The sequence below is a fragment of the Nuphar pumila genome, unplaced genomic scaffold (genome assembly GCF_984573655.1).
Source record: "Nuphar pumila unplaced genomic scaffold, dmNupPumi1.hap1.1 HAP1_SCAFFOLD_385, whole genome shotgun sequence".
NCBI classification, from domain to species: domain Eukaryota; kingdom Viridiplantae; phylum Streptophyta; class Magnoliopsida; order Nymphaeales; family Nymphaeaceae; genus Nuphar; species Nuphar pumila.
The window spans coordinates 1-17,584 of NW_028323317.1; the positions used below are offsets into that span (position 1 = coordinate 1).

General features: G+C 53.5%; 1 protein-coding gene and 1 pseudogene across 1 annotated transcript; one reads left to right on the top strand and one right to left on the bottom strand.

Moving 5' to 3' along the window:
* The first annotated feature begins 4,337 nt into the window (after nucleotides 1-4,337).
* Nucleotides 4,338-9,005, top strand: LOC149810327 (carbamoyl phosphate synthase small chain, chloroplastic-like; annotated as a pseudogene).
* A 3,499-nt stretch (nucleotides 9,006-12,504) lies between these two features.
* LOC149810328 (uncharacterized) lies at nucleotides 12,505-16,673 on the bottom strand. The gene is made up of 6 exons (XM_089994290.1): nucleotides 16,555-16,673; nucleotides 16,363-16,387; nucleotides 14,587-14,631; nucleotides 14,272-14,509; nucleotides 13,705-13,943; nucleotides 12,505-13,179 (listed from the first exon to the last, which is right to left on the bottom strand). Exons 1-6 carry the CDS (start codon nucleotides 16,671-16,673, stop codon nucleotides 12,505-12,507), a joined length of 1,341 nt encoding a protein of 446 aa, XP_089850416.1.
* Nucleotides 16,674-17,584: the final 911 nt, after the last annotated feature.

The following is a 17,584-nucleotide window of genomic DNA, read 5'->3' on the forward strand; positions in this document are numbered from 1 at the left end:
ACCGCGGAGCGGCCAAGCCTGGGCACTGCGCCGATTGCAACGCCAAGCTGCAGCGGAATTGGTACACGTGCGTTTCGCTCAGTCTTCACCAGCGTGCGGTGGTTCTACCCATGTCTTGACCAACTACGGCTGCGCCATTATCTGAGGTCCTGCTGATGTGAAGAAATTCGGCTACTGTCCTTTTCAGTGGATAGAAATATGTTCCAGAATAGCTCATAGTGTGGAGGCGTCTGTTCTTGTATTGTCCCATTCCAACTCAAGGTTGTGCGCTTCTAGTAATTTGTTCGTCACATCACGTCACGTTCACGTAGGCTGCTGGAGCACAGATCACATGAGCCAATGCAAGCGGACGGCACAGCCATGTGGTGATTAAACCAGTCCAACTATTCCATTGAACTTCACTCGTTAAAAAGGCAACACAGACGCTGGCTGGTCAACACTGTTGTGACACTGGTACAGCCAGGACTGAGGTTTCTCTGACAACGATTGCGTTCTCAGTTACCCACTGGTCCTGGCAGGAAGGTCCGAGCACGTTCGTTGGAGCCATGGTACTTGACCGCACGTTCACCCGTCGCCATAAGAACTGACAGCTTGTAGACCACGTCATGCAGGTGCGAGTGCGGGCGTACAGCGCACGTGGAGTGTTGGGCGCACCATCTGCAGAGCGCCGCCTCAGGGCGATCACAGCCCTCAGGTGCCCAGCTACCAACAAACGGCCCGTGCCCCAGCGGTGCGGACGCCTCACCCAGTGGATGAACGTGCTGGCATCAAGCGAGTCACTTGCAAGGAAGCTGGTCCGCGCGTCCCCGGAAGCGAGACCTGCGGCGTCGAAACGGGTCCCCAAGGACAAAGGTGGGGGGGCCTCCACTGGGGGGGGCGGCGGCGCAGATGGCGCAGATGGGGCCGCCCCAAGACCACTACAGGCAGCGCGCCGGATACCAAAGAGCCGCGTGCGCGTTGCAAAACGTACCACCTCCCCCAGGAAACTTGCAGCAGACGCTGCGGAGGCTCGAATGCTTTCCGATGCGGCGCTGAGCGGCCCCTTGCTGCGCAGGCCTGCAGAAGGCCCTGTGCTGTCGCGCGGGGGTTCTGCGGCGAGCCCTCGAGCGCAGGTGCCCGCTAAGCCCCTTCGATCCCGCACCCCATTGAAGCCACGCCGCCTCGTCAAAACCCGCACTGTGCCTCAGAGCATGGAGTGGGGTGAAACTTTCCTGGGTGGCGTCCCAGAGGCTGCAGATGTCGGATTTGGGGACCTGGACCCCACCATCGACGGCTCTTCAGGAGGCGAGTTGGCCTGGGACGTGCCCTCAAGCGACAGCGACGTGCTAGTCGAGGATGCTGCGATGTCCGAAACGAGCGATGGAGGGCACGGCGGTACTTTCAAGGCGCGCGGAACGCAGCAATGGGCGGTGGGGCAAGACGCACGGCACGCGCCCCCCTCCCGATTGCTCTGCACAATCAGGCTTGTGGGAGCCGGCAACACTGCGAAACAGCGCCGCGCGACCTGACGACATACTGCTGCATGGCAGCATGGCGTTTGCTGCTGACGTGTCTCTTTGCAGCGCCGTCCCCTATCCATGCCGTCCAACGCACACCCGTAAAGCTAACAGCGTCGCCTGAAGACTACTTCTGCCTCCCCACCCCGATCAGCGCCCCCTACCCGCCGTCTCCGGACACCCAGCGACAGGAAGCCGCATGGACATGCTGTCCACACCCATCTCCGTGGTCCCGTTTCGCAGCCCCTCAGGAGACATGCCCGTCCTGGTGGATGGCAGAGAAGTGGTAGCCCTGTCACCCCCCGCAATACCGGTGTTGCGCGCTCAGCGTCCTGCGATCGGCGCCTGTCTCCCCGGGAGGCAACAACGGGAGGCTGATCAACCTGAGCTTGGCTGGGCAGCAGAGGCGTGAGCGGCTGAGTAACGAGGCCCGGGATGCCGCGGAAATGTGTGACGGAGTTCAGAGCGCCCCCCGTGGCCCTGGAGCGGCCCTAGCGGGTAGCCGACTCTTGTGCGCCCCCCCTCCATGTGGCAGCTTGGCTGCCGTTGCTCCCGCAGATTGCACGCGGACAGGGTGCGGCCAGGTGTGCTGCGTCATGTGTGTGCCAAGCCGTGTCACAGCATTTGCAAGTTCACATTGCAATGCGTAAATACATCAGTTGGGAATCGCATCATGGGTGGAGCTGGTGCTTTGCATTGGGCAGTATTCCTCGCCCTGCATCAGTGTGATGGACTCAGCACCGGGCAACCGTGGTGATGGTGTCTTCATTGGGGTCTTACAAAGATGATGAGCGAGTTGTAATGAGCGCTTCGATCAGAGGCCGGTCTTGGTACGCTGACTTGGTGTACACATGCAGCAGTACACACAATGACATCAGCGGCTCGCTCGAGTGTGTTTTGCTGGTCTAATTTGCCCAAAAGTGCATGATGTTTGGAGTTATCTATGTATGTGAAGTAATGATGTTTGGGATGATCCCAAGCAATCAGGGGTTGAACCCTGCTTTGGCGGAGCAACCAACCCCTGGATTGAATCGTCAATGCGATGCCTGTGCAGCCCATGCATGATCAACGACCCTGCAGTGCACTCGCCTGGCTTCCCCATGAAGAGCGCGTTAATGTGCGCCTCTTGCGCAGCCACAACCAGTCCACATGAACACCAGCATCCCAACCTGCTCAGGCCGAGCGGATGTCTAAGACTCAACCGCCTGTGCTCGAGCTGATCGGCACACGACATTCCCATGCACGGGCATCTCTTCCATACAAGCCGTGGGAACGGGTAAATAGTGCAGTCCAGGGTCGCGATGATCTCGAATGTTGCCGACAGACTTCTCGCTTGCAGGTTGGCCTCCAGTTGCTTCGCCACACGCTCTCACACATACTGATGCGTCAATCGACCAGAACCACACAATGTCGCACTCGTCGCCTACTCGCGTTAGCTCACCTCTCAGCCAGATGCACTCGCCTCCATCCTCTGGGCGCGGGGCTGACCTCGATAGGATCGCTAATAGCGTGGACACCCCCCATGATGCCATCATTGCAGACCGTCCAGGTGTATGCACGCAGGTGCGTGCAGAGTCACGCAGGACTATCGACCGGTCCTGTGGAGGGCGCTTCGAGCGGCAGGCAGATTTCCCCCTTATGTCAGGGCCCCACAAGCCTGCATGGGCGCTCCCCTCTGGCCCTCCTGCACCCCTGCAGCCCGATGTCTATCAGTCCATGCTTCCCTGTGTGCTTACCTCGTCAAACCTCGCCCCGCACACCCCCCCCCTGTCTTCTGGATGCCTCTTTTCTTGCGACCTCGGACGTGCCTCAAGCAGGCGCTCCTCTCGACACACAGACTTGCTGGCCGGCCGCTGAAACCTCTGGGGTGACCGTACAATGCAGCAAGTCTGCGTCACACCAACTCCACTGTCACCTGCATGTTGCAGCGGAGGCCGGGGCTGGAGATGGCGACTCCTTGCAAGGGATGCTGCACGTGCCATTGCGCACAGCCGAGGGGGGTTGCTTGTTGCCGGAAGGCACGTCTGTGGTCCCAATCCATTCTCTGCATGTGACGGACATGGATTGGCTTCAGACTCAGAAGCACGACAAGCGAAAGGCTGTAGGCCGTGTGCCAGCGTGCACGCTCAGGGGAAGAAGGACGCAGCTGTGGTTGATTTGAGCGGTACACCGACACCTCGGTGCACTGGCGTACCGGCACAGTGTGTAGACTTGACGTTGTCGTGATGTGCGGTCATAGGAGTTCATTCTAGTTTACCCAATCAAGCTAGACTTCCAGTCACCTGGTGGCGTGGTACAGCCGTCGCATTAGACTTTCCGGCTCGATGCAACTTCCTCGCTAAAAACTCGCATCCTTGTCACGCAGGGTTTGGTGTCCGCCGCCGAAACGCGGCGGCAATTTTGTGTAGATGAATGGCCGTACCGAATCAATTTGTCTGTAATGGTACTGGTATTGGCATGTATCCATTGTTTTTTTCTTTGCGTGGCGCTGACATGAACGACAGCATGAAAAACAGACAACCTCGCATTGATTGTTGGCAAAGCCTTCATTCTGCAAAGGAAAAATGCCATTGGCACCGTGCACGCCACATGGACCGACTCGAATCCACACTAATCCCACTCAACACCTGATTATGTTATCGGCTTTCCATCAGGTGTTCTGTTACCACTCATCACGCAGCTTCTGAAACCCTGTTTGCAGGTTTGGTTTCTATCTACAGATATTCGCTGCGGCGGTCCAAAATCCCAAATCCTCAACACGGCACCACTACTTATGGACTACTTATAGCAGATCATATGATTGCACAGTCTCTCAATTTTGCACTACGACATTCATTCATCATGGCGTCAACACTCGTATTCACTGGCTTGCTGTCAAGCACGTTCAAGCCGCAATACAACGGAAGGTCCCCAAGTCAGGGGCACGGCCGCTGCAATTCTCAAATAGTGTCTCGCAGCTTTCAGTCGGTCCCTAAAAAATGGAGCTTGATGGGTCGGTCTGCTCGTCCGTGCATGCGCGTGCATGCTGCCGCTAGCCCTCCTTGGACAAAGAAAGATGCTCGTCTTGTTCTTGCTGACGGCACCGTGTTCCACGGAAGGGCATTTGGTGCGACAGGCACGAAAGTCGCAGAAGTGGTATTCAATACTTCCTTGTCAGGTTATCAAGAGATCATGACGACCCGTCCTACAAGGACCAAATGGTTTGCTTCACCTGCCCTCACATCGGCAACGTTGGCATCAACGTAGGTGCGCGCTCACGCCAAATTATCTTTCAACACGCCATGAATGTGGTTTCTGTATGTCTGCCGCCCTCGTGCAAGCTTGTTCTTGGCGAGATTGCTGCTAGCCCTTGGGAAACCCCTGAAGTGCATAGCCCGTGAAGCCACTTCTAAGTGTCTTCGGATGGAGCGTTTCGTAGTACAGAAGACACGGAAATCTTCTGCAGAGCAAGTTTCATCCATTTCCGAGCCGTCACTCATACAGCAGCCATGGTTCCAGTCATCTCTTGTGAGCACCTTTGGGTTGCAGTTGCGCAGACAAAAGCCCGCAGACACGCGGAATCAAAGTTACTGTAAGCCAGCTATAAAAATAGGTTGAATACAGGCACACGTGCACAAAGGACATGTCTAAAATAGTCTTGCTATTGCAAAGAGCCGAGCCTCAGTCTGAAGGGGTGTTGAAGGCGCAGCAGCCGCATGAGTCGGATTGCGTTATGGTGACAACCCTTCTTCCTCATGCTGGTGGCGCAATTCATCAATGCATATCGACATCTCACGTTGTGCTCGGTAAGTACGCAGGGATTTGTCGTTCCAGCATGGCAGTAGTGTATGTTGCTTCGTAGGGTTTCGGATATGGGATATTGTCAGGGGTTCGCATCTTGTGGGCGTGATTTTGAGTACCAACGAAGGGCTGAACCGTGAGGAGATATGGTTATGTAGTAAGTTCATAGGGTGACCGCAGCCATGCTTCCCTTTGCGTAGACGTCGTTCATCGCTTTGACCAGCGTTGGTGGGACAAGCGTCAGGGTATTCGAAATGCACATTCGCTCTCTTCCGCCAGTTGAGCCACATAGACGCAGCCTATTAGGTTCATTCGTATGAGTCTCCAGCCTGGCCTTGCCCTAGCACTCTTCCTTGATGCCCCTCAGCTCAGTGGGAACAGAGCGCTCCCCGGGCAGTCCCGGCATGGAGGACAACGGAACATGGGCCGTTTAGCGCCAAACCGCAGCTTCAATTTTATTGTCGAATTCTGCAGTGATTAGACGCATGTACATGCTGTCATAGTCACCTAAAAGGAATTTGACTTGCACCCATTTGGATGATGACTAGACGTTTTTTTATCTCATTCGTGGCACTCAGGACCCTGGAAGTGTGACTTCACATCGTGCTGTCTGCAATTCGATGGACGTAAACAACCGCACTGTTGTCAAGACGGGTTAGTTTGAGCACTACAGTTGTCGGTTCGCCGATGCTGAACATGATCCCCTCCTGACAGGGGTTCAGGTTCGAGTGCTTCCACAAGTGGAACAACGCGCATTTGTCCTTGGCAGCCGGCTTCATCAGCTGACGGTGACATGCTGAGTAAGTGTACAATGGGATCCAGAAATATGGACAACTATTGGCGGTTGTCAATGTCCATGCAAGTGTGGTAGTGCCGTAGGAATATACATCATTACGTCACATAGACAAGCAAGACCAATCGGCTCATGCCAACAGCGACCAAGTAGACGTTCGAAACAGTCCAGCTCAGGGAGCGTCTGCGATAATGTTGTAAAATCTACCTTGACGTAAGTCATAAGGTGACTCAGAACCGTTTTTGGGCTCTGGCAGAATTGAATTGCCTTTTTCAAATTGTACATTGTCATTACATCACATAGCAGAGAGCAAGGACTACAACTCCAGTGTAAACATCATCATTGGCGCGGCCCGCAGCGATCCTCACAAGTCATGACACAGCAGGCGCGTATCTGACGCTGCTGCAGACTTGCAGATGACAACGAGTCGACAAAGTGCCACTTGGAGGCCATCATCATCCGCGACCTCTCATTCACGGTGTCCAACTACCGCTCCATCAAGGACGTGGACCAATTTTGCAAAGAGCAGGGCGTCATCGGCATCACGATGTTGACACTCGCCAGCTGACTCGCATCCTCCGCGAGGTGAGCCCCCTGCAAGGCTTTCTTCTTCGGCAATTATCCTTTGATCAAATGCCTTCACCTGTGCCAACACGTGATTTCTTGGGTCAGCAGGGTACCTAGAGAGGTGAAACATGTGCCACCGGCCCCCGTTTGCATACTGTGCGCTTAATGCAAAGCAGTTTCTCAACGGTGCAATACTTTTTGTTTTGCTGTGTTGTGCGTTTGCGCCCTCGCCAGCATTTTACAAATGTCTGTTTCAGATTCGATGCCCTGCTCAACCCTGATGAGTACCCAGTAGGTTTGTGTCCCGATGGTTGGTATGAGCTCACATGAGGCAGCAAGCATAGCTGCTCGCCTTGCTACACATTAGACAGAAATTGCTTGTTTGCACAAGTGAGCCCAGGCCTCCCTTACTTTGGAGGACGCTTCCATTTGGCCGCGTTACTGCTTCAAAGCGATCATTCAGGCCCGCCTGCGATGTCAAACGCTCCAAAGCCTGGTCATGGTAGCACTGGTTCCGAAGGAGCGCTCGGGGTTGCAGCCAATGTCCATGTGGGTGCAGTAGTGCTGTAAACAGCTGAGTCATCGTCGTTAAGATCATCCAAGTGTGGTCTGTATATGCATCACTGTGATGTGCTCTGTATAGGTGGGCTGTCTCAACGGCGCCATCACCACGGATGCGTCCAAGACTGACGAGGAGATGGTCAAGATGACTCAGGAGTGGAGCATCGTGGGCCGCGACCTGCTCTCTGTGGTCACGTCCAATGAGACCAGGAAGTGGGATAGCAAGACGATCCAGGAGTGGGAGTTCAACCCCCTCGCATCCACAACTGACCGTTACAAGGTACACACCTCAGCGACTTTCGCAGTTCATGTTCCCCATCGTGCAGCAGTTTCTGTGCCTGTCACAAGCGCTTGTAGAACTTATGGTTCTGGCCACGCATATTGCATGGCGTAGCCCGTATTTAGCTCACGGAGTGAGAGTAACTTGGCGTACTTGTGAAGTTCAAGCTTGGACAGCCGTCCACACATGTTTAGGTCTGCTTTCATTTGCATCAAGCTCACAACTGTGCCACCGATGGATTCACCTTGCGCAGAAGCCAATCTCCATTTCAATCCGGTTCTGCTGTGGGTTGTCATCATCATCTTCGCCATCCGAGAGCCCCCATCATGCATCCGCTTCAATTTGACAGCGACGGTGTGCGCGTCAATGCAGGTGGTGGCATACGATTTTGGCATCAAGCACAACATCCTGCACCGCCTCACTTCCCTGGGCTGCGAGGTGACTGTCGTGCCCCGCTGACACACCAGCCTCGGAGGTGCTTGCCATGAACCCGGATGGCGTCTTTTTCTCCAACGGACCGGTGTGTTGCTTGCTCTCAGCCAACATCGTGACATCGTGCATGTCCCTTGACATGCATCACCGCAACCATACTGACGAGTAGCCGATGAGCCAATCGCCCCTGGATGATGATGATATATCTTTTTACAACACAACCGCATCCACATGGACATTGGCAACTCCAAAAACTACTTGGGAATCGCCCCTGGATGGGATCCTGAATTTTGGGTACTTCTGAAGCACGAAATCTGGAAGGTCTGCTTCATTCACCGTCTTGGAAGGAGGTGGCTGCGAAACAGCCGGTTTACAGAATTTAGCTGCTAGACAGCTGGACGCCTGGATGTGTTGTCATCTAGCACGGGTGGTCTAAAGACATAAGTGTGCGCATGTGGACCCAGGTCCGGGGAGCTACAGCTCTGCCTAGATACACACACACCGAATGACTATTCTGCCGTGGCATGTGCATCTTCCTGTTGGGCATTATTTGTGCACGACGTCAGCGAGCAGGCAAGAGAGCTGGATGTCTCATCGGTCGAACTAATAGGCTCCTGATAGGCTGTCTCAATGGCACGCCCAAGAGTGTATGCAGCTGATCATTCCGAGCGCATGAGTGCAGGGAGATCCCTCGGCTGCTCCCTATGCTGTTGAGAACGCGAAGCAGATTCTGGGCAAGATGCCCGTGTTTGGAATCTGCATGGGTCACCAGATCCTCGGGCAAGCGTTCGGCGGATCGACTTTCAAGCTCAAGTTCGGGCACCATGGTGGCAACCATCCCATCCGCGACATGGCAACTGGCAAGGTTCAGATCTCCGCACAGAACCATAACTTTGCCGTCGACCCGACGTCCCTACCAGAGGGTGTGACTGTGTCACACATTAACCTCAACGATGGAACTTGCGCAGGCATGCGCTACCCTGAGAAGCAGGCCCTCACGATCCAATACCACCCCGAATCATCGCCTGGTCCACACGACGCGGATATCTGCTTTGACGAGTTTGTGTCTCTGATGAAGTCCAACCGCTCTGCTTAGGTCGTGACGACTGGTGACGCACTGGTGACGGCTGTTGTTTGACTCCCCGCTTTCCTCCAGTGATAGATGTGTGCTCTGCGTTTTGAAGCGCGTCACGCAGTTTGATCGGCCCAATGAATCACTCTTGATGTTTGGATGTGCAAATGTTTCCGTGCACGCTTTGTTGTAACGAACTGAAACGTGCTTGCCTGGAATGATCAATGGCCGGGCGGGTCGTGCCTTATCGTCCTTACGTTTGAGCTTGGAGAGAAATTCTGCCCTTTCTGTTGTCTGACACGCGCTGCGATCGGGACAACTATGAAAGTACAAGCACATTCCGGGCACCGGGGACGACTGCGTCCCCCAAAACAGGTTGCTCGGGGCTCTTTTCCAAATGTCTTACTAGAACCTCGATGTAACCTCGATGTAGTTTTGCATGCACACGCTCGTGTCTGATGACGCTACGGGATATTACCATCCGTTGATGCTTGACCAGCTTGACAGTTCACTGATTTTAAACACAATTGTTTTGCACACCATGTTGTTTCGTTTGATCGGTAGGATGCGTGCACACGATGTTTGATTAACAAGTTCGTTTATACCAGAATAGACGTTTTTGCTATCCTAAATACCGAACTTCAGGATAGTTGCCTTTTGATCGGCCAGTGGGGTAGCGGTTTGTGACAGGCCTGATTGAACACCCCTTGCTTGTGTTGCGGAGCAGGAATTGAAACTCTTCCAAGGGCTTTGCCACAGCTTCAGAGGTTACAGGGGCTGCGACGTTTCTCCTCGCCGGTGTGCAGATCATTCGGTGAGGTACGTCAAATGCGCTTTCAAGATTTCAAATTACATTCTTGCAGCCATCGTGATCATCTCATACCCATACCAATCGGCCAGGTTGCCGTCATCAGTCACGTAAAAGCAACTTCAAAGCAGACAACCCACACGTCGGACATGCCCATGTGATGAGCGCCAAGCTGCCACATATCTGCTCGGCCTTAGAAGGTCAGCCTAATGAGGCTTGCATAAAGCAAGTTTAGCGGCAGAACATTCCAGGCCAAAGCTACCAGCACTTTTAATGCCAACTTCCAGGCGCATTCCTACCCACATCCGTGGGTTGCGAGGTGATCGACACTCGAGCCTTAGTGCTCGGGTGATACAATTCCTCCGTAAACATCTGCACGTTGAGATTCAACTGCAGCTCCATCGCCACATGCTTTGTCATAACGCACCACACGCAACGACAGCAGCACACACCACCCCCCTGCATCGTAGAGTGATGTACTGTCTCCAAAATGGTGCAAACCTACAACAAAGCTGCGGCAGGCGGCATGCATCGCTCAAGGCTGTGCCATGCATGCAGCGAAGCTACCTAAGATACGACATGCACAGAGACGCCCAAAACAACACCACACCGCCTACATCAGCCAGCGGTCCAGTCGGACACCATCACAAAGGTGACAACCATGAACACGGTCCAAAGGCAACCAATGCCATGCAAATCCTCATGGCCGACCAGGCAAGAGACCACAGCCATCCACGAGTGGCCCCTTCCTTCGCACCACCATCGATTGGTGCATGCCCCAATCATGGGGGCATCGAACTCGTCGAGGGTTGAGATAAGACAATGGATAGACAAATCTGACTATGAAAGACATTCTGCCCCACATTGACAGCTTGAAGGTACATAGCTGCCATAGCAACAGCACGTCCACCCTCACTTTCACCTTTCTTGTCAACTTTGTTCATGAGAACTGGAGCGCACACAGCGCCACTCCAATGTGGGTGTATTTGTTCTTCAGCCACAGCGCACAGCTGCCACACAGCCTGTGTGCCATGGAAAATGGCAACATCGGGTCAGGAACCCCATAGCAACATACAGGAGACATATGTACGGCACAGCGAAGCATGTGCAACAGCCGTTCAAGCTAGGACACCGCTCATCCAGCGTCGCAACACTGCCGCTACATTGGTACTGCGAACCTACCTAGTGGGAGGGATCCATTAGGATACGTGATACACAGAACATGCTGAAACACTGACGCCTAAGAAATAAGTGGACAGTAAGGGGCTCCAGGCGCAATTCGGCTGCCTGTCAGTCATGCGCCGGTGGACAACGACTCGGCAACTACGAGCACGCATCGCACCATGTCACCGCACGCATCGACGCATCCAAATCCCACTATTTTTTATGGAGCAATTTGGGAGTCGAAGACATCTGGCAAAACGCCCTTATGTATGCTCCCGCTGCAAGGGAGCAGGCATACAGGAAGTGAACCCCTGGCGCACAAACCCACAGCCCTGAGCCAATGCAGCACGTCAGCACTGCCTGAGATGACAACAAGGGTGTGGCATTGAAATGCGCCAGGGGCATGGACACACTAGCATGCCGCAACGAGCGCAAATTGGCACAAAATAAGTTTGTGAGATTGCATACAAGCGGCAATGCATGAAATCGTCGCAAAACAAGAGACACAGTAATGAACGGGTTTGCTGCTAGGCCGCGCAGGTGACATCTCATCGGTAACGACAGGTCACTCTACGCGGTGTACAGCACGCAAGTCAACGAGTCAATGGCTGGGTGGGATTGTCCCCAGAAAAAGATCGCACGGTAGATATCTTGCACACGGAATAGCAGGATGTGTGCAACTAACTGTACTGGCAGCATGACAAGAAACCCCTGGCATTGGTCGCACCATGCTATTGACTGCCACTCGCTGCCCTCTTCCCCGCCTCATGAATCGGCAACGCCACAAGGGTGGCCAAGCTGTCCATGCCTGGCGAGCTTCCACAGATGGATCGCGTGCTAGGAGCTCGCCAGCCGCCTCTCCAAGTTTCGGGTGGGGAGAGGTTGCAAAATAGCTCTTGGTGCAAGTTGAGAACATAGGCAAAGCGCAGGACCTGCCGGGAATGGTAGGCAGGGACCATCCAGCTGCACCGACTGAGGTGGGGCGAATAGTCAGGGGCAGGGATTGCAGCGCCGGTGGTGGAGGGGGGAAGAGGTGGCAGGACAACGCGATCGCAGGAACGAGTGGGGAAACCCTGACATTGTTGCGAAGCAGGGCACGACGCGGCATTGAGTGCACGTTCTGTCCAAGGGCACACCTGACGCAGGCGTCTTTAGGTAGGTTTACGTAAACGCGTCCAGGTGTGTCATATCATAGTGTTTCTAGCCCACTAGTCGAGGCACACAGGTCGCCGCACGCATGGATGTTTGCTGTCCTCGGTGCCGCTCAGTAGGTGAGGACACTAGCTGGTGATCCCCGTCAACGGCCCACAGCGAAACGCCCAAGGTAGCTGGCGATTGTTATTCCCTCAGTGCGTTGATTGATCAGCGACGCGCATTGTGTGGAGGGGAGCGCGATGTTGCCGCAACGTGACGGGAGAGGTGCCAACACAGGACACTGTGCCTGCAGCTGCGGCGTGCGTCCATTCACGCACGTGAAAGCACGCGCCGACGCAGCTTCAAAGGCTTCCAAGTTTTCACGTGTCGTGATCGGCTTGTGTGTGCACGGTGCAATCACATGCAATACAGCGCCTTGTCGACTGTCTGCGGGATGGGCTTGATCTCGGTGCCCAACTCTTGCTCGATGCGGAACAAGCTGTAGCGGTCCTCATACGTGATGAGGTTGATCGCGAGCCCGAGGTGGCCGAAACGCCCGGAGCGGCCGACGCGGTGCAGGTACGTCTCCGAGTTCTTGGGAAAGTCAAAGTTGACTACCACGTTCACTGCCTGGATGTCGATGCCACGGGTGAAGAGATCTGACGATACAAGGTTGCGCACCTTGCCGTTCCGAAAGTCGTGGAAGACTCGGTTTCGGTGGCTCTGGGGCATCTTGGCGTGGATGTAGAAGCACGAGTATCCCAACTCGACAATTTTCTTTGCGAGGAGCTCGACGCGATTCACTGAGTTGCAAAAAATTATGCTCTGGTTGATCGAGAGCTTGGAGAAGAGCGTGTTAAGGCAGTGAACTTTCTGCTTCTCTTCCACGAATGCGTAGTACTGAGAAATTCCGCGCAGCGTGAGCTCCTCCATCTTGTTGATGATGGCGGGGCGGTCGAGGTACTTGTCGCGGAACTCTTTGACGGTGACTGGGAAAGTCGCGCTGTATAGCATGATCTGGCGCTTTGGTGCCAGCTTGGCGATGAGCGCTTCCAGGGTTTCCTGGAACTCCGGAGATAGGAGTTTGTCGGCCTGCGGCATGCAGTAATGGTACTTTGTATCCGCAATTCCAGGAGATTAGCAAATACGTCAATTGATGCCCAGACAGAAGCATGTCTGGGCATATGAGCCTTGAACTCAGACGGGACGGTCGTATTCTCACGCAGCTTCGGCGCAAAGGCGCTACGCAACGCACCATGACCACATGTCAAATGCAATATCTTACGTCCCCATCGTCTAATTTACATGACATATGGAGCAAATAGACAGACAGTTTTGGGCATTGTCAAGGAAGGAGCGGCCTTGCCGTGGTCATGCGCGCCCAGCTGTGCCATGCGGTATGGTGTGCCCGCCTCACACGGAGTGAGCAGATAAAACTTTCACTTCAGGCTTAGTTTGAACAAGGCAATACCCATGTGAACACATAGCAGCGCTTGTAGCCGAGGAATACAGAACAGCGGCAAGTCCAGGTAGGGAAAGTCGGGAGGCGAGAGCAAAGTACCAAGATCCATCATGGTCCATTTACGACACAAAGCACCCATGCCATCGAGGACACACCTCGTCCATAACCAAGATGCGGCACTGACCCAACTTGGCCACGTTCTGCCTCGCCAAATCCAAGATGCGCCCAGGAGTCGCAACGACAATATGCACTGGTTGATGAAGGCGCATGATGTCGTCACGAAGATTGGTTCCACCCGTTGACGTCATGATTTGAAGCTTCAAGTATTTACCCAGGTCCTTGCAAACTTGGGCAGTTTGCAACGCCAACTCTCTTGTGGGCACAAGGATAAGAGCTGCACAAAACATATGGCGAACATAAGGATATACTGGGGCGTTCTGGCAAGTTGAAAAGGAAAGAATGAAGAAACATACAGAGCTCCAGAGCCCATCATAGGCATCGCATCGAGGTAGCATGTCTTGCTTGGTGTCGGACTTCTTGGTGCAACGGTTGCCAAGTTCGACGCATGCAATAAAAATAAGCTTGGCTGTGAATGGCGACATCTCCCGAAGATGTTGAGAAGTGGATTGCATGGAAACGTATCAAGCGGGTGCTCAATGTGGCGGATCCTGCCGAGGGGAACAGTGTAGAAAGCGCAGAGGTGCTGGAGCGCGTCAGCGTACCTTGTATGTGGTTCAAGCTCGCATCGACTAGATCTAACACTGGTATGCAAAATGCTGCAGTTTTTCCCGTCCCATTCTTAGCTCTTGCGAGGATGTCTCTCCCGACAAGAGCCTCGGACATGCTCGCTTCTTGGATAGGCGAGGGCTTCTCAAATCCCTTCTCGTAGATCCCAGCGAGCAGTTCGCGTTTGAAATGATAGTCATCGAACTCAATATCCTTCTCCGTGCTGGTGACATCCTGCAGATGTGCACATATCAGTCCGTGCCTAAATGCTTTTTGCAAACCGAGCGATGCAACCGCAGTGAAGGCTTCACCTCCGTCTTGATGCGGGTATCCCGCTCCGGAACGACCAGCCTGTCCTTCCAATTTGGATCGTCAAAATTTGGTGCTCGCTGCACCATGGTCGTGGATTGCGCCATGCGCTTGAAGTTTTCTGGTGGGAGTCGATAGTGACCAGTGCGGAACCTTTTGAAGGGTGTCCCTTTGCAGCGCTAATAATACATATATCTGTGCAAATAATTTGCACTTAGAATGCGCTACATGTGTATGCGATCGCACGCCTGTTGGCCAGCTGCTGTTTCGGTTGCGTTTTGGGGCGGTCACCACTGCTAAATTGATGAAACCATAGGACATTAGTAATAGGGAGGTTTTGTGTTTATATTTGTCTAACTCACACGTGTCACCGCACACAAGAGCACCCCTGCGGCGCAGGCTGCGCTGTTTAGGGCCATCTTTGCCTTACGATGCTGCAATATAGTTATTGGGCATGTTTCGTCTTGAGCGTGCGGAGGCTGAACGTTGTTCTTGATGTGACCGCAGACACCACTTACTGGCTTTGTGGATTCCAAGACAGTTACATGGGGAAATTGTTTTGTCGGCGCAGGAAGTGGATTTCTAATATTGGTTTTTTATGCCATTTTGTGGATTGCGTTTCTGCAGCTGATCGTGATCCACAGGGCGGTGTTCAATCAGAATGTTCTGTTCCGCCTGTCAAGTGGACACGACCACTCGTTGCTCAACTTCTAGCACAAGGCGATGTATAAGCAGGAACACAGTAGGGCTGCGTCCCAACAGCGTTGGCCGGCGATCTCTGCTCGTGTCCAAGCCAACAGCAGGGAGTGCGGAGTTTATGCGCAACGTGTCGCCATCGGCGACAAATGGCATCTTAGGAGACAGCGAATTTCGATCGCATGATGACGAGGCATCTTTTTTCATAAGAAACCTCCGAAGTCTCCCGTGGCAGCGCTCTGCAGTCTGGCTCGTTTGCGGTGCTGTTTGCTGGCAGCTTTCGGACTTCTTTGGGGTGTGTTGCATATCGTCATTTACAGTGAGGCTGGTGCACCTGTTTGCGCAGCATATTCTGCCCAGCATGCGACAACGTGGTCGTTCACACGCCATAGGCCATGCACACACGTGTCGATGGCTGCTTTCGGGACGTGATGACCCGTTGTGGAACGCACCGTAATATGAGTTCACAATGCTGTACCCTGAGCTATTACCCCAAATCTGAGCCGATATTGACGTCATACCATTTCGTCCTGCTTTACTATGCGAACTGGCACCAAGCACCTAGATCAATGCCTTTTCGGGAAGCTAACAGAAACCGGAACAAAGGGTACCTGAACCCCCAGTCCATCTTTTGGATGGGCCCATGGCCCGAAGTAACATGCATTTGGACAGCAGTGTCAGATCCGACTTCCGTGTTTCTGACGCTTCTGAAAAACAATGGGTCTGGCAGTTCAATCACTGGCAATTGTAGCTGTGCTTCATTGGTACCACAATGTAGCCCACAACCAGTACAAGCATGCATATTAGAAGCCCAATCCCATGCCATGTGCGCACATGATGATTGAAATTCATTAAAAGACACTTGAAGACAAGATGGGCAAAGCTTGGTGATTGGTCGCATCAGAACCTGGCATTTGTCATGCATCGCAGAGGCGCCTTCCCATGTTGACCGCCTTATCCCTATAATTGGACTTGATAACTGGATGATAATTGGATGTTTGGACTTGAACAAAGAATCAGGCCTTGCACCAGTTGATTAGGTTGATAGCCAGGGTGGAAATCATTTTAGAGCAGCAGGGCACCCTCCAATTCTGGGAGCTAGTGACTCTGGTTCATTGGGTGGAAGCATGTGCATTATACGAGCACCAAAGCAGTGAGTTCAGCGTTGGCAGTCTCAAATGGCCCATGCATATTGAAACACTACCACATGCACATGGATTCTGGCAGTCCCAAGTACTTCTTGGGAAGTGTGAACCTGTGTACACTAAACGAACGCTGAAAAACGTCTGGGTTTGCAAACTGCGGGAGTGGAGATCCTGCAGTGCAGTGTCCAGGGACAGGTCTCGATCGCCGAACCAAAATCGCCAGAATCGCTCAAACGCCACCTCACCATTGTACTAATGCCTGCGGCCCGAGCCTTGCAGATTTTCATGGGGACATTCATTCTCACGTTTATTGGCCGGAGTTTCACGTTCTCGCTGCAAAACACGCCGGCGTTCACACGGTTCGTGCCCAACAGCGACTCCCAGCGGAAGATCCTCGTCATCAGCTATTTTGTTGTGATTGCATCGGTCATCGGGGTGTTTGGCGTCCTCACGATACCCTACATCGCAAGGGAAGCAGCGGACTTCATCGCACGGCTGCAAGCCGAGAACATTTGGTGTGCATTCAATGCCCTTGTGTAATTCTGTACAAAAGCGTGTCTGGTGTCAGAATACAGATTTCCAGCATCTAATGGTGTAGGTGCTGAACGAACAAATACGCAGCCAATCACGCTGTTGTACAGCCCTGCCCGTGTGGATGCGGTAATGCTGCAACAGCACATGTCCACAGCAGAATTGCCGCATTTGTCTTCTCCCCTGCAGTTGGAGAACACTCCTTTAGCGAGCCTGTAATCGCCGTCTGAATTGCATGCATTTGATGATGACTTATCATTTTACAGCACTGCCACATGGACAACTCCAAGTACTTGGAGCATATGTTTGTACAAACGCGTATGTCTGGTACCACAAGTGCCGATTAACGATGTTCAAATGTGTAGGTGCTGATCCAACAAATGGGCAGCCAACTATGCTTTTGTACCGCCCTTTGCATGCACATGCAGCCACACCACATGATGTTGATGCCCAGCTGCTGCATAGTGAAGCAGCGTCTCTCTGGGCGAGCTGGTAATACAGGATTTGTCTCCAGCACCATGACCAGAGTTGCCATCGCCATCAGCAGTCATGCGTGTAGCCATCTTACACTGACTGCGACATTCACACATGGCCCAGCACACCTCGTCGGTTGCCCCAAGTGTCTGCC

Excerpts from the sequence above, each read along its gene's own strand:
- LOC149810328 (XM_089994290.1), bottom strand. The coding sequence starts at position 16,673 with ATGGTGAGGTGGCGTTTGAGCGATTCTGGCGATTTTGGTTCGGCGATC. Across the intron at positions 16,388-16,554 it reads AAACCCAGACGTTTTTCAGC|AGTCACTAGCTCCCAGAATT; the intron begins GTTCGTTTAGTG and ends CCAATGAACCAG. Across the intron at positions 14,510-14,586 it reads ATACCCGCATCAAGACGGAG|GATGTCACCAGCACGGAGAA; the intron begins GTGAAGCCTTCA and ends GCACATCTGCAG.